Genomic DNA, 24742 nt, shown 5'->3' with positions numbered 1-24742 from the left:
AATTTTTCCATCATATTGAAATTCTGTTTGATTTTATGAATCAAATGTTTTAGTATTAACATTTTTATTTTGTACATGTATTTTCAGTAAATGAATAATTTGCCTTTTTACACAATAAAATGATAATATGGATGTAACATGTGTTGATTTGTATTGTATGAAGAGCATTGAGAATGTTTGTGTGGACTCGGTGAATTACACATATTTCATGATGGAAAACTCGAGAGTTTCGGTCTAGAAAATCTGCCTTTATTATACCCCACGCAACAGTTGCTTAAGGTATAATGTTTTTGACCCGTCTGTCAGTCCGTCAGTCCCTTTCTTGTCAGCGCAACTCCTCTGAGACCTTTCAACAGAATTTCGTGAAACTTTGTAGTTAATAAGGACACACTGTGTATAGATGTGCATATTCCCAAGAAATTCTGATTCAATAATTTTTCTTTTGAGTTATGCCCTTCTTGAACTTGGAATTTCGAGCCCGTCTGTCCTGTTCTTGTCAGCGTGATAATCTTCATTTTGAAATAACAGAAAATAAGCCGTATAAAAAAAAGTGGTGGAGAGGACAGGTTACATTTGGGATGTTTGACTTAAACTGGACTCCATACATTGACACCCCCCCCCCTCTCTCTCTCTCTTTGGTTTTAGATAACTGATAAATGTTCTAGATGAATTAATAAATAATAATTATATCATCAATAGAAGTTTTATTGACATACAATATCCATAACAAAAGACATTCATGTTATTCTTATGAATGGTAGAAGTGCCATATGAATTTCATGGGAGGTACATTTTATATATATCCCAAACATAGATATGGCAAGGTTAATAACATCAGAAAATTGCTGATTTACAGGATCACACAAGAAAACAAACAGTTACGTAACCAATAGCTCACCATGTGATGAAAAAAAACACAAGAAAACAAACATTTCAATAACTGGCTATGCAAAACCAGATCAATAGCACTTTGTTAACAGTTCTACGTGGAGATTGATAAATAGCACTTTGTTAACAGTACATTCCCTAGGAATATCTCGGGAGAGTTTTAAATAACACTTTGTTAACTGTATACATTCCCTTAGCTGCAGAACTGTAGCTCTCTGAAAAAATATTTTGACTCTGTTATGTCAAAATATTTTTTCAGAGAGCTACAGTTCTGCAGCTAACATTCCCTAGGAATATCTCTGGAGAGTGTCACTAAAATTAGATACCCGCTCCTCAACAAAATCCTATAAACCCTATGTAATAACATGAAAAAAAATATATATTTTCACAAAGAAATTAATTACTAAATCATTCCAGTCAAACATTTTCTGGTTTGTGGATTGCAACACAGGGTTATAGTTATTAAGATTACCACCCCCCACCCCCACACACAAACACGTTTTAGATAGAATGTGTACCCGAAATAATGCATCATGTATTTGTTTCACATTGCAAATTTTATTAATCTTTATCAATTCATTTGACAAATTAGACAGACCCATTATTTCAAATTACATGGGGGAAATGGGGTATTGGGTTACAATGATGAAATCCTCTAAGTATTCTATGATTTTTATTTTTTTTGATTTTGAAATTTCTTTTTGCAAGACAATCTGAGAAGAGAAAAGTGGGGATCCCCCTACCTATAGGCCTATATGAGCTAGTAAGGAGATTTCATCTAAGAAGTGAAGAACAGGGCCGCCCCCACCTATAGGCCTATGAGCTATAGTTAGGAAATTTCATAACACTTGATAATTCAATCACATCAATAAATCTTTACAAAAATCAGTATATGCACCCAGGGGTGCATGAGCCGAGTTGCATGGGATACATTGTAAAGTCAGGAATGATGTGGCATATTTATAATTGTGAATATTCGGATTTAAACTTTTAGAGTTATCATGCAGATCCAGATATTTCTAAAATTTTCAATCTTTTTTCAGGACTGTAACCTTGACCTTTTTTCTCAAAAATCAATAGGGGGTCTTCCTAACCTGCTATTCAACAATATAACCAAGTTTCATTTGATTCAGTTTTAAACTTTTCGAGTTACTGTCCAGAAACCATATTTGTCTGAAGTTTTCATCTATTTTCGGTCACTGTGACCTTGACCTTTGACCTTTTTTCTCCAAATTCTATAAGGGCCTTACTTTGCTGGTATCCAACAATATATACAAGTTTCATTTGATTCAAACAAAATTTTTTCGAGTTAACCAAATTTTTCTGAAATTTTCATTCTATTTTCGGTCACTGTGACCTTGACCTTTGACCATTTTTCTCCAAAAATTATAGGGATCTTCCTTACCTGGTACCCAACAATATAACAAAGTTTCATTTGATTAGATTCTAAACTTTTCGAGTTATCATCCGGAAACCAATTGTTGACGCCCGCCCGCCTGCATCACCAAACCAATAGCCGAGTTCAACTTCGTTGCAACTCGGCTAAAAATCACTGTATATATATATAAACCTCCCATATCAAAAATTAATAACAACACATCAGAAATCTATCCCTAAAACAAGCATATAGCTCAGCTGACCCAAATATCTGAACAAAAATTAATAACGTACAACACACCAGAAATCTACCCCCAAAACAAGCATAGCTCAGCTGATCCGAATATCAAAACAATATTAACAAACAAGTAACAATTCCTATAACATGACATCATACAATTTCTCATAGATATTACACTGTACGTAATGTTCTTAATACACACAAGGAAATAAGAACAGGATTAAAGTCACCATAAATAAATACAATATTTCTTATCGATATTACACTGTACGTAATGTTCTTAATACACACAAGGAAATAAGAACAGGATTAAAGTAACCATGAATAAATACAATATTTCTTATTGATTACATGAAAATATCGTTAATACGCACAAAAGGAAATCAGAACAGGATTGAAGTAACCAATATAACACAATTTCTTATCGATTATATGAAAATATTGTTAATACGCACACAAGGAAATCAGAACAGGATTAAAGTCGCCATAACACAATTTCTTATCGATATTACATAATATTCTTTTAAATACACACACAAGGAAATGATAAGGAGTTATAGTGTGTTAGTAAGATCATGAACGCGTTACACATCGTGGGTACAGTAGTAGTTGTTCACCGGTACAACAGGGGTCTGAAAAAATACAGGTTCTATTTTGTGTCAGACCATCAAAAATCACGCTGTAGAGAGGTATGAAAGTCTAAAAACAGTTAAATATTCGCTGTAGAGAGGTATGAAAGTCTACAAGCTATTAAATATTCGCTGTAGAGAGGTACATGTATGAAAGTCTTCAAACAGTTAACTATTCGCTGTAGAGAGGTATGATAGTCTTCAAACAGTTAACTATATTCGCTGTAGAGAGGTATGAAAGTCTACAAACAGTTAACTATTCGCTGTAGAGAGGTATAAAAGTCTACAAGCTGTTAAATATTCGCTGTAGAGAGGTAAACTCCTAATAAGACAAACGTGAAAGTCTACAAGCACTTAAAAGAATTCATCACACGAGTCCAGGAAAAGAAGAGAAAAATAAAACAGCTGTTTAAAAATTCTTCAACATTTGTTTCTTCATTAGAAATTATTATAAAAGAGTTTTCCCAATATGACAAAAATTGTCGACATTTTTTCCCAGTTCAAAAGGAGGGAAAATAGTTTAAAACAAAAAAAATATATCATGTAACGTGAAATTGAAAACGGTAACCCCACTCCCCCAAAATCACGAATGTATTAACAAACCAAAAGTTCATAAAGCTATGCAAAACTAACCATCCGTTTTAAAACTATTATATTTTGTTTTCCCCATGTTGAGTGATGAGACGCACTGCATGTTCAGACTTATACAGTTAGTTTATAACACATCAAATCATTCATGCTTGAGAGTTAGTTTTATAACACATCACATCATTCATGCTTGACATTTTTATATGTAGTTTTATATTACACATGATATCATTCATGCTTCACATTTAGTTTCCTATTACACACCAAATCATTCATGACTGACATTTATCCATCCAGATTTAAATTCTCCAGCATTCTGTCCACCAGGCGAAGTCGTTCGTTGGCCTCCTCCATTTCGCTATACGTCTGGACAAAGTTAGTAATGTGAAAGCGGATGTCGTCGATGATTCCGATGGAGTCTGTTTCCTGCCGGCCCTTTATATCTGATGCGTCTTCCATCACCAGCTGACAAAAATCTTCTCTGTCAACCATCTACATATGAAATAAAACAATATCTAAATATAACCTCTATGTCAACCATCTAAATAAAATAATTTAAAACAAGAATATATAAATATAGCCTCTCTGTCAACTATCTACAGAAAATAAAACAAGAATATCTAAATATAACTTCTCTGTCAACCATCTACAGAAAATAAAACAACATCTAAATACAGTATAACCTATGTCAATCATCTACAGAAAATAATAAAAAAAAGAAGACCTAAATATACATTTTATGCACTCTAGGAAGAAAACTGAATGATGTATATATAGTTCTTTGCTGACGCATTAAAAAAAACATCAAACCACAAAGTCCTTTTCACAGTATTGGTAGATGTGTCCTTGCTTATCTAATGGCAATTGTTCAGGAATTCAAGAATATCTACTGCATACTTAGTAATGAATACTGCATGTTTTAAAGCTTGAAGAAGAGCTGCCATTTTTAACCAAATTGACTAAACATCTTTGCATTAAAAAAAAAATGTCACATCACAAATTTGCACATCTTAAAATCTTTTCTATGATTTGTTATTTTGCTGATGATATGGAGATGATTGCAGAAGCATCACTGTCAATATAATTTACTTGTTTACATTTTATTTACAATATTTTTCCAGATGCTAGGATTCCTCATTGACAATGCCTACTCAGTATGTAGTCTTTAGAGTCTGCCGGAATTCCCATAGGCACAAATTGTGCTCCTTAAATAGTTGATCTATTTTTGTATTCTATAAAGCAGCAATTATTATCTTTCAGCTTTTCCACTGTCAAAGTCTTGCATTTATGTAGCAATTAATATTCCATCAACACCTGCATATGGTGTTTATGTCTATCAATTAACTGATTCAAGAGAATCTTCTGCATATGATCAATTTTTTAACCAAAGCAGAATACTGATAAATAACTTGAGGCTAAAAGCATTTCACCAATTTTTTTTAATTCAGACAGCATTTTGCAAAGTCTATGGTGATATGATTATAAAACAATCAAATTCACAAATGCAACCTGGTGTCATCAGGTCAAATGCTGTCCGATGTGTTTCATACCAATTGCTAGGCTGTTCATTGAATACTGATTTTAACTGTGGATTATCTGATCAAGATATAGGGCATTCGGTGGGTGTGATTAGTCAACAGGGTATGCTTACCATATAACATTTTTTGCGTATCACAAAATTTGCGAAAATACCCCAAAACACTGTTATCTTCCATTTGTTTGCGATTCTCCTAATATGTAGTTTTGAATTAATTGACACTTGAAAGGTTTCAGTTTTGTACAGAACAGCTAGACGTTACTGTTAGGTGTGTTACAACTCAACAAGTTCACAGGTGTGTGTACACAGTGACACACCTGGCCACCTGTTTAAGATAGTTAGCACTACCCCCGCGGTGGCGAGTTTCTACTCACTGACTTATTCTTATCTTGTAAATTTAATTGTTTGCGATTCAAAAATACTCCAAAAGAAAGCGAAAATTGGATCATCGCGGAAAAAACCCCCATTATATTTACTTCCCCTAGAAGTACCTGATCTCACTTCTGATGTTTTTAGGGGTCTGCAGGGTTATATCCAGCATTTAGATGTTACTACCCATTTTATATTTAAGGGAAATTTTTGAGAATGCAGTCATGGTCTTCCAGGGGATGGGGGACATCCATGGAATATAATATCCACAGATTATTACAGCCATATGATTAAAGTGATTGATTACTCATTTTATCTATATTGTAAGATTATGACAATTACAGAAAATTACTTATAAGATATAAAAATGATTTTTGTTGAAAATTCTCATACAATTTTGTGAAGTTTCTACTAATGAAGGGGATTTTTTATCTGTGGAAGGAAAAATACCCATTTGTTGCCAAAGGGGAAGAGGTTACCCTTTTACCGTTAGTAAAAACAACCTAGATAAAACTCTGGTCTGCGTTTACCCACTTGTCTATTTTGTTTTCTTTGTAGAAGTTATATAATGACTGTTCTTTATCTTCACATTATCAATTTTGTATTCTTTGTAGGAGTTTTCTTCATACATACCTTTAAATGACACAATATCTAGATATGATAAAATGTCCTTAAATTTCATGCATTTACCAATGTATATTTCTTGCCATTAGACCTCGTGTAAATAGTTTTCCTCATAAGTCTTTTTTTTTAAAAAATGGTTTCATAAAACACTTTTTGAATAAAAAAACTTTACATAAACCTTCATTTTCATTCTAAACAACTAACTTTTCCTGATATTCTCATGCACTTGTCAGCACACATAATGAATAATTCTGAACTTGTGCAGGGACTTTACACATTGAAATTTTTCTTATCTGAGTTTAAGGTTAAACATTTATCAGAGTACTGCAGACACCAAGGCTTTGTTGCTATGGCATGGTTACAATGTATTAATCAAAACACCATATCAGCAGTGCTCATGCAGCTAGCTGGTTCCACCACGGAAAGACAACAGTTCCAGCCTAATCAATGGATTTCTTGTTCAGATCAGCTGGTTCCACCACGGAAAGACAACACTCCCACACATAAAAGGTAAATCAATCAGACTATTATTTCATTCACCATTAACATTGATCAGATGTAATTAAAAAAAACAGTACTAAGGGTTTTTGATTTATGATCACAATAAGTGTATATCCTTAAATTTCTCCAAGAGTTAGGTCGTGGGTTCGAATCTGGCCTAGCTAAAACAGAGCTGAATTATAGATTCTTCTACGAGAGTTAGGTCTTGGGTTCAAATCCTAGCTAAAACAGAGCTGAATTATAGATTACTCCATGAGAGGTAGGCCATCACCTGGATTCGAATCGTTAGCTTCAACAAAACTGGATCATTTAAAGATCTTTAATTAGAAGATAATGACTGTTTTCATACAATGCATAAGTTGTTAAAGTTTTTCTCTACAACTTATTAATGACCAAGGTTTCAGGGGTTGGCATGACAACTATTCACTTCATTGACCCGAGCCCATAGAATTAGGTCAAAATTCAAGACACTTCATTTAAGGCTAGATACGTCTCAATATAATTGAAATGTTCCTGCTGGGATGTTAACCCATAACCATTCAATTTATCAGCATGCCCTTATATATAAAGAATGCAGGATCTTGGGTAATTTTGGCATGCTGGGAATGTTCACTTCTTTGACGGATGAGGAAAATTTCGCCTAATATAAATTAAAAGCACCAACACTTCTATTGATATAAATGATGCACTTGTTAGAAATGATTGCACCAAAAAACATAAAGCGTTATGATTTCAAACTTTTTAAAGAAATTTTTGCTCAATATTCCTGATGCCGATTTTATGGTATAATTTGATTTGAACTATTTACAGTTCCATCCTCTGAGAAGACATGCCCATGGCCACGCCCACATCCTGGGCACAGGAGGTCATCACCTGTGACCTTTGTGTCAATCCTACCCAGCAGTTCTGTAACAGTTGTCAAGTCAGCTTGTGTGTGGAATGTGTTAGTAAACATGTGGAAAATTTCAAGTTCCAAACGCATGACATTGTTCCTTTCACAAAGAGGAAAATAAAGCTTGTGTTTTCTGATTGTAAAATTCATATCAACGAAAGATGTGAGGCCCACTGCCAAAAGTGTAATGTTCCAGTTTGCCTGAAATGCATACTTGGTCCCCATAATGGACACAAATATGGAGATATGTCTGATATTTTAAACAAAAAGAAAAGATGCATTAGAAGAGACACCCAGGAGATAGAATCCAGCATTATTCCACGGTACAAGAAGAAAAATGAAGAAGCAGGAAAAAAAATATCCATCGCAGTAACCAAATTTGATGAACTGGACAAAGAAAAAGAAAAGCACAGAAAATCCTGGCACCAAGAAGTAGACACCATTTTCAATAATCTCGGTTCTTTGATGAATTCCATGAAAGAGAATCTCCTGGCTGCTCTAAACTCTCAACAATCCAAAATAAAAAATCAAATTCCAGACATGACCCAAACAGTTCAACAAAACAAAGAAATTCTGAAGTCAAACAATGTGTCTGCAGTCACTAACTACAAATCTAAACTCAAGGAATACAGAAACATGCCTACTGATATTGATGTCAAACTGCCATCACTCAAAACCAACACAGTCCAAGGGAGAGAACTCAGCCTGGAATTAGGAGAATACAAGGCTAGCCTGACACAGACAACACAGTCCAGTCTGACAGAGGAAGTCTCCTATTTATCTTTAGAAAAGCTGTTAAAGCAAGCAAAATCAATTACAACCATTCCTACTGGACTTGATCCTCTATACAATGTTGCCTGTGTGGGAGTGGATGAAGCCTGGGTTAGTGGTAAAGATAAAACCATAAGATGTGTTGACATACACGGGTCTGTAATATGGGATTTTGCCACAAGTCAAGACTGGCCAAATGACATCACTGTAACCAAACAGGAAGAACTGGTATACAGTGATTATAACAATAGAACTGTGAACATTATCAGACACAGGAGAACAGAGACACTGATAACCACACCACGGGGCTGGCATCCAGACAAACTATGCTGTACTAAGTCAGGCAACATCCTGATCAGTATGGTTACTACTGATTTTAGCCAACATAAAATTGTCCGTTATCAGGAACACACAGTGAAGCAGGAAATAGATAGAGATGAAGATGGAGAACCAATCTATAAAGGAGGAAAATATGCACTGTGTGTGGTGGAGAACAACAATGGAGACATCTGTGCCTCTGATGCCAATGCTGACACCGTAGTCGTGGTGAACAAGTCAGGAAGAGTCCGATCCCGATACGATGGTACACCAGCCAGGAGGAAGAAGTCATTTAATCCTAGACACATAGCAACAGACTCCATGAGTCAGATCATTGTGGCAGATAAAAAAAATGCCTGTCTACACATCCTGGATCAGAACGGACAGTTCCTGAGATGTGTTGACAATTGTGGACTAAATACACCTGTGGGACTGAGTGTGGACAGTGAGGGGAGGTTGTGGGTAGGGTTAGCTCTATCAGGAGAAGTGAAAGTGATTCAGTACATAAAATAAACACATGATATCACATACAGACATCAGATAATGACAGAGTTCACACAGTGCTCTTGATATAACAAAAAATATTTACAGCTTACTCCGGATATATTGAAATTCAGGGGAACAATCTTTTTCTTTCAATATTAATAACAGAAGTTCAAAAATAAGCGAAATTGGAAATGTCCACCATATAGAAGCTACATTTAATTTGCATCTCAATCCTGATTACGAAAGGAGAAATATTAATTTAATACATTACACAGGAAGTAGAAACACTTTCTATAGTCATCTGGTCCACAAAATAGATGCTTTCAGAAGGAGTCCCAAAATCTGGCATTCAACTAAGGAATATATAAGCAAATCCAAACTACATTTAATTTGATCAAAAATTGCTTTGTGTTGTATGGCAGGAGCGTGAAGTTGGCATAAAATTGCCAAAAAATGCAAAAATCAATGAAATTTTCATAAATTCAGGGGGTTTTCCTTTCAGAAAACATACAGCCCATGCGTCGAGCAAATTTATATTCAAACACATTTTTCATCTTCTCTTAATACACAATACATGTATATATTAATTTCATTTTGCTCAACGGATGGGCATACCTTTTCCTAAGCAATAATCTGGATGAAATTACAAAAACTCTTATTCATGACGTAATAATGCTATAAAATAAGAAATAACTTTGATTTAAGTTCAGATAGTATACTTGGCATGTATTTAACTTACTCAAAACACAGATCAAGCTTGATTTAAGACACATTTAAATCGGAGAATTTTTTTGGGCCTTTATAGATATGTACACAATCGTTCCTTGTTCTTTAAAACATTTGAATAATCGGTCCACTTAAGATTTTTAAAATATGTTAAGTTTCATTATAACTTTTGTTTCATATTTAGCTGATCAGCAATTAATGTTCCAATTTCAGTGTCTACAAAAATTATGTACATGTTTTGTTTTTTAATTTACAAATATAATTTTGAGGTTGATTGTACGTCACTGGAATGTCTAAATTTTTGTTCTCGCTCTCGTTGCCAATATTTCCCTTTCGGTATAAGTTTCTACTGTAATATCGGTGAGTGACATGTTGTCTATAAAGTCAATGTCGTCCACGTCAAACTTTATTTTGAGAATTTATTGTGAAGCCAGCCCTGAAAAAACTATTTTCAACGCCTTGTGATAGCGGTAAGCTGTTTGAATTTTTAAATACGGTTAATCCTACTGCAGTTACTAATTTGCATCTTGTATCGAATTTGAGTTTTCCTTTCATGTGGGGAGGTCATTTTACTAATGATCCTGTCCATAAGCTTTCAAAGAGTGATTATACTCTACTATATTTATCCGTGTGAAACAAATTATCTGACACCTTAATATCTACCTACCTGTGTAATGATGAGGCCACCGGCCTTGACAAGACTACCACCAAAAATGACTTCAATATAGCCGTTATAAAAACAATACCTTCTCAATTCGGTGGACTAATAATTGGTTTCAAACTAGGCAATATTTCAATATAAGCTATTTCAATTTAACCGTCATTTTAATCCAAAGAAAATAAGGGACTGAGATTGGGGACTTTGTTTTGCTTCAAAATAAGTGATATTTCTAAATAAGCGGCTTCCAATATAAGTGGAGTAAGCTGTAGGTTACAGTGCAATTATTGAAAATTGGCATCAGATAACAATATACAACAGGTGTGATCAGTCAACAAGGGATGCTTACTCCTCCTAGACACCTGATCCCACCTCTGTCTGTCTGTGTTTGACCTGTTCTTAATTTATAGGATTTATGAGAATGGCCACTGGCCACAGTCCTATAACAACTTTTTTGTTGGATGGCAACATTTTAGATCACCTTGATGTCTGTCCATTTGTCTCTAAACCTTAAACATTTTTTACTTCTACTCCAAAACCACTGAGCCAATTTCAACCAAACTTGCTGTTGAGCATCATTGGGTAAAGAGGATTCAAAATTGTTCAAATGAAGGGTCACACCTGTCTCAAAGAGGAGAAAATATGGTGGTGTCATTCAAAAATCATCTCAAAAACCACTGGACTAGAAAAGACAAAATTTATGTGATTGAAAGCTCTCTTCAAGATTGTTCAAATCATTAATAATGGTCCCAAGGGTGTAGGAGAAGAAAGTTTTAAATGGGAATATTTCAGAACAGAGGGGCCTCAATCAGTCTTACATGTATTGATATGCAAGCATCCTGAGGTGTTGCTTGGGTTTGTTCAAATCATGGCCATGTGGGGTTGGGGGTGGGGTGGAAGGGGGCACAATAGGGGAACACAGTTTTATATAGTATAGGGAAAAAACTTTAATTCTAAAAAAAAAATCTTGTTCTCATGATTGGCAAGGTTGAGCTATAAGCTCAAGTGAACTTTTATGATCACCTGTTGTTGGGGTTTATAATTTTATTCCCCTGGGGGTAGGTTTGGGCCACAATACTGATTCAAATCAATGCCCTGGGGGTAGGTTTGGGCCACAATACTGATTCAAATCAATGCCCTGGGGGTAGGTTTGGGCCACAATACTGATTCAAATCAATGCCCTGGGGGTAGGTTTGGGCCACAATACTGATTCAAATCAATGCCCTGGGGGTAGGTTTGGGCCACAATACTGATTCAAATCAATGCCCTGGGGGTAGGTTTGGGCCACAATACTGATTCAAATCAATGCCCTGGGGGTAGGTTTGGGCCACAATACTGATTCAAATCAATGCCCTGGGGGTAGGTTTGGGCCACAATACTGATTCAAATCAATGCCCTGGGGGTAGGTTTGGGCCACAATACTGATTCAAATCAATGCCCTGGGGGTAGGTTTGGGCCACAATACTGATTCAAATCAATGTCCTGGGCCACAATACTGATTCAAAGTTTTACTTTTAGTGGGGGGGAGGGGGGGAGGGGGAATTGAGAACTGTTTTTGTTTTTTTAAGAATTATAGACCATTGACATAAGGTGTGGCTAAAATTGGGGAGTCCGACATAATTTTATATGATGCAGGAGTATAGGGGAATATAAGGCATCTCTATGTTATGTGAACTTGGTTAAGTCATGACCTCATTTGGCTTAGGTGGGGTCATATGGGTTAGAATTTTTTTGTTGGAATAAATCTTTTTTAAAATAATTTTCTTTTAAAGAACTGAACGACGAAGTTGACTAAGGTGAGCATTGTGGCCCATGGGCCTCTTATCTATAACAGCAATAAACTTTCTTGTATTCAAATGTGAAAAGTAGAGAGGAACTTTCCCCAATTTATCTGAGATTCTAAGAGTTTACAATGACATGCAGTGTCTACCGATGAAAAGTGAAGTTCTTTTTTTTATCTTGTAGATACAATGTACATGTATCCAGCATTATGAGAAATATTCAAGATGAAATAAAGATCAGAATATCATTTGTTTGATCAGACAAGTCGAGTTACACCTTCATTTGTCCTGTCACAATAAAAAGTAAGAAAGTACACCATGCGTCTTACTCACATTTTCCAGATTATTAGCGATGAACTCCGCACACTGGTCCTCAAGTCGCGCTTGATTGAACAGGCGGGCGGATCTTAGGATCTGGAGGACATTGTTAGAGTTGATGAATTTACTGATACAGGTTGCACACTGTCTCTTTAAGCCTTGCAACATGTAAAGATCTGCGTACCACAGCACTTCGTAGACAGTGTCCTCAGAAAGCTGAAAATAGCACGAAACAAAGTTATTGTACATATAGACAGTGTCCCCAGAAAGCTGAAAATAGCACAGAACAAAGTTATTGTACATATAGATAGTGTCCCCAGAAAGCTGAAAATAGCACGTAACAAAGTTATTGTACATAGACGGCGTCCCCAGAAAGCTGAAAATAGCACGGAAAAAAGTTATTGTACATAGACAGTGACCTCTGACAGCTGAAAATAGCACAGAACAAAGTTATTGTACATAGACAGTGTCCCCAGAAAGCTGAAAATAGCACAGCTAGAACAAAGTTATTGTACATAGACAGTGTCCCCAGAAAGCTGAAAATAGCACAGAATAAAGTTATTGTACATAGACGGTGTCCCCAGAAAGCTGAAAATAGCACAGAACAAAGTTATTGTACATAGACAGTGTCCCCTAAAAGCTGAAAATAACACAGAACAAAGTTATTGTACATAGACAGTGTCCCTAGAAAGCTGAAAATAGCACGGAAAAAAGTTATTGTACATAGACGGTGTCCCCAGAAAGCTGAAAATAGCACGGAAAAAAGTTATTGTACATAGACGGTGTCCCCAGAAAGCTGAAAATAGCACAGAATAAAGTTATTGTACATAGACGGTGACCTCAGTAACAATAAGATGTACTGTGTTTACCTCGCATGAATCCTTATAGATTTAGTACATATATCATTATTCATTGTAAAAATAACAAGCACTCTGTCACTGCGTTTACCTCGCACGAATCCTGATAGATGTAGTACATAATCTGAGTAAAAATATCACAAGTAATGTCGTTTAGAGTCACTTGCGGGATGTTGTTCTCTGAAACCTGGCTCTCCCCGAAGTGGTCGATCAACAAGGCCTTAAAATAGTCACTTCTTCCACAGAAGAATACCTACAAAGGGAGAGAACAAACTGTCATTACCTCATAATGGCATCACACATTTATGACTGACAATTGGTTTGGCATGGTCCTTTTCACCTCCATAAATCAATGTAATGGGAGGATCTATGTCAATGCAGGTCTATTCCTTATCAATATATAATTATCACAGTGATCACTAAAATTAAAGTCGTTCTATTCCTCATCAATTTATAATTATCACAGTGATCACAGAAATTATAGTAGTTCCTGTACAAAAGATGTAATCCAGAAAATAAGGAGTAGTAAATATATGCTGTATGAAATTTTGAGTATAAATTCTCAATACAGGTATCTTATTAGAATACGTCAAGTAAAAAATAGTTGTTTGCCCCCACCTTGTGACAGAGAAATTACGGGACCGATTGTCTGAAGGCTGCCCCCACCTAATGACTGAGAAATTACGGGACCGATTGTCTGAAAGCTGCCCTCACCTAATGACAAGAAATTACAGGACCGATTGTTTGAAGGCCACCCCCACCTAGTGACAGAGAAATTACGTGACCGATTGTTTGAAGGCCGTCCCTACCTAGTGACAGGGAAATTATGGGACCGATTGTTTGAAGGCCACCCCCACCTACTGACAAAGAAATTACGGGACCGATTGTTTGAAGGCCGCCCCCACCTAGTGACAGAGAAATTACGGGACCGATTGTTTGAAGGCCAACCCCACCTAGTGACAGAGAAATTACGGGACTGATTGTCTGAAGGCCACCCCCACTTTGTGACAGAGAAATTACGGGACCGATTGTTTGAAGGCCACCCCCACCTTGTGACAGAGAAATTACGGGAACGATTGTCTGAAGGCCTCCCCCACTTTGTGAAACACGTGCCCCTCACCTTGTGACAGTGAAACACGTGCCCCTTCACCTTGTGACAGTGAAACACGTGCCCCTCACCTAGTGACAGTGAAATATGTGCCCCTCACCTTTGACAGTGAAACACGTGCTCCTCACCTAGTGACAGTGAAACACGTGCCCCTCACCTTGTGACAGTGAAACACGTGCCCCTTCACCTTGTGACAGTGAAACACGTGCCCCTCACCTTGTGACAGAGAAACACGTGCCCCTCACCTAGTGACAGAGAAACACGTGCCCCTTCACCTTGTGACAGAGAAACACGTGCCCCTTCACCTTGTGACAGTGAAACACGTGCCCCTTCACCTTGTGACAGTGAAACACGTGCCCCTCACCTTGTGACAGTGAAACATGTGCCCCTCACCTTGTGACAGTGAAACACGTGCCCCTCACCTTGTGACAGTGAAACACGTGCCCCTTCACCTTGTGACAGTGAAACACGTGCCCCTTCACCTTGTGACAGTGAAACACGTGCCCCTCACCTAGTGACAGTGAAACACGTGCCCCTTCACCTTGTGACAGTGAAACACGTGCCCCTCACCTAGTGACAGTGAAACATGTGCCCCTTCACCTTGTGACAGTGAAACACGTGCCCCTTCACCTTGTGACAGTGAAACACGTGCCCCTCACCTAGTGACAGTGAAACACGTGCCCTCACCTTGTGACAGTGAAACATGTGCCCCTCACCTAGTGACAGTGAAACATGTGCCCCTTCACCTTGTGACAGTGAAACACGTGCCCCTTCACCTTGTGACAGTGAAACACGTGCCCCTCACCTAGTGACAGTGAAACACGTGCCCCTCACCTTGTGACAGTGAAACATGTGCCCCTCACCTTGTGATAGAGAAACACGTGCCCTCACCTTGTGACAGTGAAACATGTGCCCCTCACCTTGTGATAGAGAAACACGTGACCCTCACCTTGTGACAGTGAAACACGTGCCCTCACCTTGTGACAGAGAAACACGTGCCCCTCACCTTGTGACAGTGAAACACGTGCCCCTCACCTTGTGACAGAGAAACACGTGCCCCTCACCTAGTGACAGTGAAACACGTGCCCCTCACCTTGTGACAGTGAAACACATGCCCCTCACCTTGTGACAGTGAAACACGTGCCCCTCACCTTGTGACAGAGAAACACGTGCCCCTCACCTTGTGACAGAGAAACACGTGCCCTCACCTTGTGACAGAGAAACACGTGCCCCTCACCTTGTGACAGTGAAACAGGTGCCCCTCCACACAGAAACAGATGTCAGGGTAACAGGACGCATACTCTGGCTCAAACGGAAGTTCTCCCTGGATCTGAAATAAAATGACAAACATAAAAGAGTGGTGGATCTAAAACCTCACAATAGAATTATAAACATAATAGAGTGGTGGATCTGAAATTTTACAATAGAATAATAAATATAATAAAGTGGTGGATCTGAAATCTCACAATAGAATTATAAACATAAAAAAAAAGTGGTGGATCTGAAATCTCACAATAGAATTATAAACAAAATAAAGTGGTGGATCTGAAATCTCACAATAGAATTATAAACAAAATAGAGTGGTGGATCTGAAATCTCACAATAGAATGATAAACAAAATAGAGTGGTGGATCTGAAATCTCACAATAGATTATAAACAAAATAGAGTGGTGGATCTGAAATCTCACAATAGAATTATAAACATAATAGAGTGGTGGATCCAGAATCTCACAATACCATAACTGTGTCAATCTTCATTCAATTCATATGTTTTTAAAAACAAAAAAACAAAACAAAAAAAACATACATGTTCAAACTAGAACTGTCCTAATGGGACTAATACCCCCCGCGGGGCATATAAGATGATGGGAAATATTTAATGCAAGCACATTGGATATTTTCACATTATCTACAGGGCAATCAATGTGAATGCAGAAGTGTATATTCTACAGTACAGCAGTACATGAAATATCAAAAATATGCTTAATATAAACAATGAATACTATTTGGCACATTTTAGGCTGTATGATTGCAAATCCCTGGTCAACTCTTCTAGTCTTTAGTTTATATTCACTTGTGCGTAACTTCTATAACTGTTAAAATATTTCATTGAAAATAGGAGATGCATATCTACATAATATATAGAAAATGTGCATAAAGTTTGAATGAAATATGTCCAGCGGTATTATAAATAAACTTCGGACAAATTGCGTCTACGGACAAACAGACTGACAGACGGACGGACAGACGGACAAAGTGATTCCAGTATACCCCCCCCAAACTTCGTTTGCGGCGGATATAATAATGATATCACTTGTATTGTTCCTCCTATATAATAAGTGTTTATACTACAAATGTTTTGATCATTTTAACTACTCTCCTACCATCTGTCTGAATAAACCTTTTGAGCCGGTCAATCAACTTTTGGATGCACAGTTGATTCCCTCCAATGGGGACACTATTAAGATAAACAGCTGCTCTCAGGACATTTCTTGAATTCTTTCCAGATAATGAAGGGCGTAGGAGGATGGTAATCTTCTCTGACTCGGAAAATTTGGTCACAATGCGTGCCATGTGAGTGGTAGAATTATCGTGGAAAAGTTGGAGATACCAGGGTCGATAACTCCCGAGGCACCTAACACTTACAAAGGTAGATAACTCCTAAGGCACCTAACACTTACAAAGGTAGATAACTCCCGAGGCACCTAACACTTACAAAGGTAGATAACTCCTGAGGAAGGGCAAGGTCAGCCAGTCGTCCAAGGTCAAACTGAAGGTCAAAGGAATCCTCAGATCGTTCGATGAGAATATTCGTAATATTAACTCCTGGCTTCTGCATCTCTGTACAAAAACAAAATGCATGCATCAGAGAAAAAATGTACATATACCTACATGTACCTATAATTATGAATATAAAACACTCAGGGTAGACAATATATTTTTAATAGTACATTGATATGCAGGACCTGTCACTTGCTCCTAGTGTACGTGCTGGGAGGACCAAAGCATTCCCGTCTCTAAAAGTCTGTAAAGACAGTTTGATGTTCTCGAGTCAAGAAGAAATCTAATTTCGAGAAATGATACATTTTTCTTGTATGAATCGTAGCGTCTATGTGCTCGAGTCAGGTAGAAATTGAATTGGAGAAATAAAGTATTCTGCCTGTATGAATCATAAGCCTGGGTCCTGAATTGCAGAATTCTGGTAGAGATAAATTCTTGATTTTTATGACTAGGGAAAAAGTTTGTTTGCCAGAGGTTCTGGAGTAAAGATAAATATTTTAGTATATTGCATCTCATTCTTGAGACTTTTGTTCTGCACCCCTCAGTCCTCAAAAGGGGGAGGGGGAGGGGGGGAAAGGCTACACAGCATTTTTTAAGTTTTGTTCCTCATACTTTACTGATGTTACACACTAAATTTGATAAAAGTTGGTCCTGAAAAATCCAACATTAAGAAAAGTTCAAATGCACAATAGACCCCAGAATGCATGACAACAAACAAATGTATGGTAAATGGTCAACTGAGTGACTTGGGCACGCAATAAGGTAGTCGTAAATATCAGCAACTACCAGAAAAATTAGAGAACTAGATTTTCATGAGTTCCTAATCTCATAAATTTGGCAAAAAGTCAGATCCTATGATGGGATATTTGTACTGTGTGCATTTAAACTTTCAATGTGACCATTTACAAAATCACACAATAGCAATCTCTGTCAACATTCTGCAATGTCTAAGATGAGCAGCTAAGTTTATGCCTTACCAAATGAGCTCTGTCAACATTCTGCAATGTCTAAGACGAGTAGCTACGTTTATGCCTTACCAAATGAGCTCTGTCAACATTCTGCAATGTCTAAGACGAGTAGCTAAGTTTATGCCTTACCAAATGAGCTCTGTCAACATTCTGCTATGTCTAAGACGAGTAGCTACGTTTATGCCTTACCAAATGAGCTCTGTCAACATTCTGCAATGTCTAAGATGAGCAGCTAAGTTTATGCCTTACCAAATGAGCTCTGTCAACATTCTGCAATGTCTAAGACGAGTAGCTACGTTTATGCCTTACCAAATGAGCTCTGTCAACATTCTGCAATGTCTAAGACGAGTAGCTAAGTTTATGCCTTACCGAATGAGCTCTGTCAACATTCTGCTATGTCTAAGACGAGTAGCTACGTTTATGCCTTACCAAATGAGCTCTGCTTATTGTAAGCCTCTTCTATGGCTTTGATTAAGTCGTTTAATTGACACTGCCTTGCTAGCCTCTTGCAGTCTTCTATACAGTCGATATGAGTTTCTAAACGACCTGGTAAAAATAATCAAACAGATTTCAATATTTCAACATGAGTTCAATATCACATACCAATTAAATATGATATTGGGTAGTAGTAAGTCAGTCTTATTTACCTGTTCAGGTGTATGTATTTACCTGTTCAGGTGTACGTATTTACCTGTGTAGCTGTATTTATTTACCTGTTCAGGTGTATGTATTTACCTGTTCAGGTGTACGTATTTACCTGTGTAGCTGTATTTATATACCTGTTCAGGTGTATGTATTTACCTGTTCAGGTGTATGCATTTACCTGTATTTACCTGTCCAGGTGTATGTATTTACCTGTTCAGGTGTATGCATTTACCTGTTCAGGTGTATGTATTTACCTGTTCAGGTGTATGTATTTACCTGTTCAGGTGTATGCATTTACCTGTATTTACCTGTTCAGGTGTATGTATTTACCTGTTCAGGTGTATATATTTACCTGTTCAGGTGTATGTATTTACCTGTTCAGGTGTATGTGTTTACCTGCTCAGGTGTATGTGTTTACCTGTGTAGATGTATTGTAGAAGAGATCTAAAGGCCCAAGGAAATACCTAAAGATAAAACAAACATGTCATTGTAATCCGAGATTCTCCACACTCTCAATGAGAACAAGACATTTTGTAAAACACAAAATCACTCTGCCCCCAACCACCGCAGTGGCCGAAAGGTTAGAGCGTTCGCCCTGCATGCGGAATGCCCGGGGTTCGAATCCCGGCCACGACAGACTTAAGTCTGACGTTAAAACAGGTAGTGACAGTTCCATCGCCAAATGCTCGGCATCAGGTGTGAATGTCACAGGTTCTCGGACATGACCTTAAAAACGGATGACCCGTGTCACAGTAGGTGTGTCACACTAAAGAACCCTTACTGCTCAATGGCCGTAAGCGCCGAGCATAGGCCAAAATTTGAAGCCATTCACCGGTCTTGGTGACGTCTCCATATGAGTGAAATATTCTCAAGCGAGACGTTAGGCAAGATACAATCAATCAATCACTCTGCCCCCCATGTTAACTTTAAAAAAAATGAAAAGTTCTTGTCATAAAAACAATTACATGGGAAACAAATGTACAAACCCACAAGTCATGAGAAGAAGATAAAACCAGCACTTACTTAAGTAACAGCATCACCATACATTTCTATATAGCTCACCAGTTTATGCTTTATGACAATATCCGTCCTGTTCTTCCACCGAGTTCGGAACGACTCCGCAAAATACTGACACCTAACACTGAGGATACCGCGGTGGGCGGGGAACCTCTCCCCGTGGACGTGAAATATGACATCTTCATGCATACCCATCTCTAGAAGTCTGTAAACAACACAGTAGTAGTGTGACTATCAGGTGATCAAGAGAGTACTAGTGTGACTATGAGGTGATTAGGACAGTACTAGTGTGACTATCAGGTGATTAGGAATACTAGTGTGACTATGCTGTGATTAAGAGAGTACTGGTGTGACTATGAGGTGATTAGGACAGTACTAGTGTGACTATGAGGTGATTAGGAGTACTAGTGTGACTATGCTGTGATTAGGAGAGTACTGGTGTGACTATGAGGTGATTAGGAGAGTACTAGTGTGACTATGAGGTGATTAGGAGAGTACCAATGTGACTATGAGGTGATTAAGACAGTATTAGTGTGACTATGAGGTGATTAGGACAGTACTGAGGTGATTAGGACAGTACTAGTGTGACTATGAGGTGATTAGGACAGTACTAGTGTGACTATGAGGTAATTAGGACAGTACTAGTGTGACTATGTGGTGATTAGGACAGTACTAGTGTGACTATGAGGTGATTAGGAGAGTACTAGTGTGACTATGAGGTGATTAGGACAGTACTAGTGTGACTATGAGGTGATTAGGAGAGTACTAGTGTGACTATGAGGTGATTAGGAGAGTACTAGTGTGACTATGAGGTGATTAGGAGAGTACTAGTGTGACTATGAGGTGAGTACTGGTGTGACTATGAGGTGATTAGGAGAGTACTAGTGTGACTATGAGGTGATTAGGAGAGTACTAGTGTGACTATGAGGTGATTAGGAGAGTACTAGTGTGACTATGAGGTGATTAGAAGAGTACTGGTGTGATTATGAGGTGATAAGGAGAGTACCAATGTGACTATGAGGTGATTAAGACAGTATTAGTGTGACTATGAGGTGATTAGGAGAGTACTAGTGTGACTATGCGGTGATTAGGAGAGTACTAGTGTGACTATGAGGTGATTAGGAGAGTTCTGGTGTGACTATGAGGTGATTAGGAGATTACTAGTGTGACTATGAGGTGATAAGGAGTACTAGTGTGACTATGAGGTGATTAGGACAGTACTAGTGTGACTATGCGGTGATTAGGAGAGTACTAGTGTGACTATGAGGTGATTAGGAGAGTACTAGTGTGATTATGAGGTGATTAGGACAGTACTAGTGTGACTATGAGGTGATTAGGAGAGTACTAGTGTGACTATGAGGTGAGTACTGGTGTGACTATGAGGTGATTAGGACAGTACTAGTGTGACTATGAGGTGATTAGGAGAGTACTAGGTTAACTATGAGGTGATTAGGAGAGTACTAGTGTGACTATGAGGTGATTAGGAGAGGACTAGTGTGACTATGAGGTGATTAGGACAATACAAGTGTGACTATGAGGTGATTAGGAGAGGACTATTATATATATAAAAATTCTGAACACTTTGTAGAAATATTTTGACCGTGTTAACGGTCTTCTTCAGTCGTAAATATATAGATATAGATCTCTAAAGTGCGATGGTTGCTCCAATGTGCGATGCTCTGTGCCAAAGTGCGATGGTTTGTTAACGTTACGGACACCAAAATGCGATGGTCACGGCAAAGTCTGATGGAGCGTGGTTCAGGAACGTTTTTGACGTCACGCCATTGTGACATCATTCTTAACATCTTTCAAAATAAAACCCAAGAAATGCAACGTTAGTTTGCCCCAACGAAGGTACATTCTGCTGCAGTGCTGACACCAATGTCTTCGGGATGTATTGGAAGAAGGCACGGGTGATTAAGATTGTCATGGACGACAGTAACAGCAAGGTTTACTTTGTTGAGGATTGTGAGAACGGCAAAGTACATTTGTTGTAATAATAATAATAATAATAATAAGACCTTTATTTAACCAGGATTACATATTTAGCGATAACGCTAGTTTTCAATATGGTCCTGCAAATTGTTGTCAAACTCTCTACTTCGCCCAAACATCTTTTGATTAATGATCATTTATTACTGGTGATGTACACGTAATAAATTCCTAGGGGTATGCTATAATGCAAAACATTCTATACAATTTCGCGTTGGAAAATTTTGTATTTAATAATACGACAACTAAATGGAAATGAAATAAGTTCTTATTCTTATTTTTTGTGCATGGATTATGCACTGATATTTTGGTGAAACAACACATGGATGGTACAGTCTGTACCAAAACACTGTCGTTTACAAACCAACAGACTTCGGCGTATTAGTATGTACCATTGGATTTTGTCATACTATGGCGCATTCGTCTCACACCATCACACTTTGGCATGTCAGACCATCGGGATTTGGTGCAGACCATCGCACGTTGGAGTCCTTCATATATATATACATACAGCAATATATTATGATTTATCTCCATTTTTGAATCTTTTTTTCTGACCTGCGTAAAAATTCCTCGTAGAGATCTCGGCGTAGAGTCTTGGAGGACACCATGTTGAATGATTTGAGAAGATTCCTGATTTCGTTGTTCAGTGCACCATACAAACAGCGTTCCCCATCAAATGTGTTGGCCTCACATCGCGCTCCTAAAAAATCCAGCAGTGCAAGTACGAGGTCATTAAAAAGATACATCTTTAAAATAATGTACCCTCGACCTTTGTCAAGGTCAATTGTATGATATATATATATATATATATATATATATGACCTTGATCAGTTACATAGATCTAATTATAATCTTTCAGTTCACTACCTATAAAGTCTCCATTTTGTAGTGTACTATTTTGTATGATAGTTAAAGAAGTTTAAAGTCCCAGTCAGACAGAGACAATACCCCCCTCCCCCCCCCTTCCACCTCAAATCTTGACAACAGTCAAACGAATGAATACAGGCATACGATTATAGATTGATGAATACAAGCATACGATTATAGATTGATGAATACAGGCATACGATTATAGATTGATGAATACAGGCATACGATTATAGATTGATGGATACAGGCATACGATTATAGATTGATGAATACAGGCATATGATTATAGATTGATGAATACAGGCATACGATTATAGATTGATGAATACAGGCATACGATTATAGATTGATGAATACAGGCATACGATTATAGATTATAAATTGATGCAGAGATCTTGTTTCAGTGTTTCTGAAATGTTTGACACGTACCATTTTCTAGTAAGTACTGAACAACATCCTTGTGACCGCACAGACAGGCGTAGTATCTGAAACATACGAAATAATGAGGCCAAAAATATAAATCATTACGTTTTTGCTAACATTCAAGTCAAAGTTATGGTACATCGATAGCAAAAAAGTTTTTTTCTCAAGCTTTATTTACAAAAGAAGAATTCTGATCACAATCTCTATACCGAACAAGTGGGAGGAGTAAGCATCCCATTATTCTTTAATTTAAATTGAATGTACCATTTCTGTAGACAAGGGGAGATAATCAGGTATTTACTGAGAAAATGTACCATTTCTGTAGACAAGGGGAGATAATCACGTATTTATACAGTAAATATACAGCTTCTGTACACAAGGGGAGATAATCACGTATCTATACAGTAAATACACAGCTTCTGCAGACAAGGGGAGATAATCACATATTTATACAGTAAACACCCAGCTTCTGTCGACAAGGGGAGATAATCACGTATTTATACAGTAAATATACAGCTTCTGACATTCACTTACAAAGGCGTACTGTCCCATTTATCTCGGACATTAAGCTCCAATTCCTTTTGTTCAATCAAGTACCTGTCAATAAGAGAACACGTAAATGTGAATATCATATTTAGCAATAACAAATACGACTGACATTGAGAATGACATAAAGGTGACCGATGACAATACGACTGACACCGAGAATGACGTAAAGGTGACCAATGACAATAAGACTGACACCGAGAATGACGTAAAGGTGACCAATGACAATAAGACTGACACCGAGAATGACGTAAAGGTGACCAATGACAATAAGACTGACACCGAGAATGACGTAAAGGTGACCAATGACAATAAGACTGACACCGAGAATGACGTAAAGGTGACCAATGACAATAAGACTGACACCGAGAATGATGTAAAGGTGACCAATGACAATAAGACTGACACCGAGAATGACGTAAAGGTGACCAATGACAATTATAAGACTGACGCTGCGGATGATGTAAAGGTGACCAATGACAATAAGACTGACGCTGAGGATGACGTAAAGGTGAATAATGACAATACGACTGACGCTGAGGATGAATAAGTCCATGGAAGCAGACGAGATCGAAAAGAAGAACATAGAAACTTATTAATCAAATTATGGTAGTGTTCACGAAAGCTCCATATACAAAAATCAAGTCTCTTACTTCAATTTCGATAGATCGCCCCGTCTGCAACTCATAAACAACTCGTGTGTGTCCATCTTTGTTTACAAATACACTATCCGCCTTTAGAATCTGCGTCTGTTAGTTTGTTTACAAAAATATCGAGGCCGCTTGTACCAGCAAAAATAAACTAGATTTCATTTCAATATTCCACTGT

The 24742-nt window shown here is 37.6% G+C and overlaps 2 protein-coding genes across 2 annotated transcripts; one reads left to right on the top strand and one right to left on the bottom strand.

The window, feature by feature from the left end:
• Positions 1–687: 687 nt before the first annotated feature.
• Positions 688–24696, bottom strand: LOC125654828 (ankyrin repeat and BTB/POZ domain-containing protein 1-like). The gene is made up of 12 exons (XM_056145150.1): positions 24568–24696; positions 23903–23965; positions 23375–23430; positions 22631–22775; positions 20126–20285; positions 19482–19527; positions 18848–18964; positions 17386–17510; positions 15907–15999; positions 13653–13814; positions 12720–12920; positions 688–4215 (listed from the first exon to the last, which is right to left on the bottom strand). Exons 1-12 carry the CDS (start codon positions 24621–24623, stop codon positions 4009–4011), a joined length of 1431 nt encoding a protein of 476 aa, XP_056001125.1. The 5' UTR covers positions 24624–24696; the 3' UTR covers positions 688–4008.
• LOC125654829 (uncharacterized) lies at positions 6463–12651 on the top strand. Its single transcript, XM_048884919.2, has 2 exons — positions 6463–6763; positions 7565–12651. The coding sequence occupies exon 2, from the start codon at positions 7584–7586 to the stop codon at positions 9246–9248; it is 1665 nt and encodes a 554-aa protein (XP_048740876.2). The 5' UTR covers positions 6463–6763; positions 7565–7583; the 3' UTR covers positions 9249–12651.
• Positions 24697–24742: the final 46 nt, after the last annotated feature.

Source organism: Ostrea edulis, chromosome 7 (genome assembly GCF_947568905.1).
Source record: "Ostrea edulis chromosome 7, xbOstEdul1.1, whole genome shotgun sequence".
NCBI lineage: Eukaryota > Metazoa > Mollusca > Bivalvia > Ostreida > Ostreidae > Ostrea > Ostrea edulis.
This window is presented reverse-complemented; position numbering and strand designations above follow the sequence as displayed.

Excerpts from the sequence above, each read along its gene's own strand:
- LOC125654828 (XM_056145150.1), bottom strand. The coding sequence starts at position 24,623 with ATGGACACACACGAGTTGTTTATGAGTTGCAGACGGGGCGATCTATCG. Across the intron at positions 16,000-17,385 it reads CTCAGGAGTTATCTACCTTT|ATCCAGGGAGAACTTCCGTT; the intron begins GTAAGTGTTAGG and ends ATTTTATTTCAG. Across the intron at positions 13,815-15,906 it reads ACCTGTTTCACTGTCACAAG|GTATTCTTCTGTGGAAGAAG; the intron begins GTGAGGGGCACG and ends CTCCCTTTGTAG.
- LOC125654829 (XM_048884919.2), top strand. The coding sequence starts at position 7,584 with ATGCCCATGGCCACGCCCACATCCTGGGCACAGGAGGTCATCACCTGT.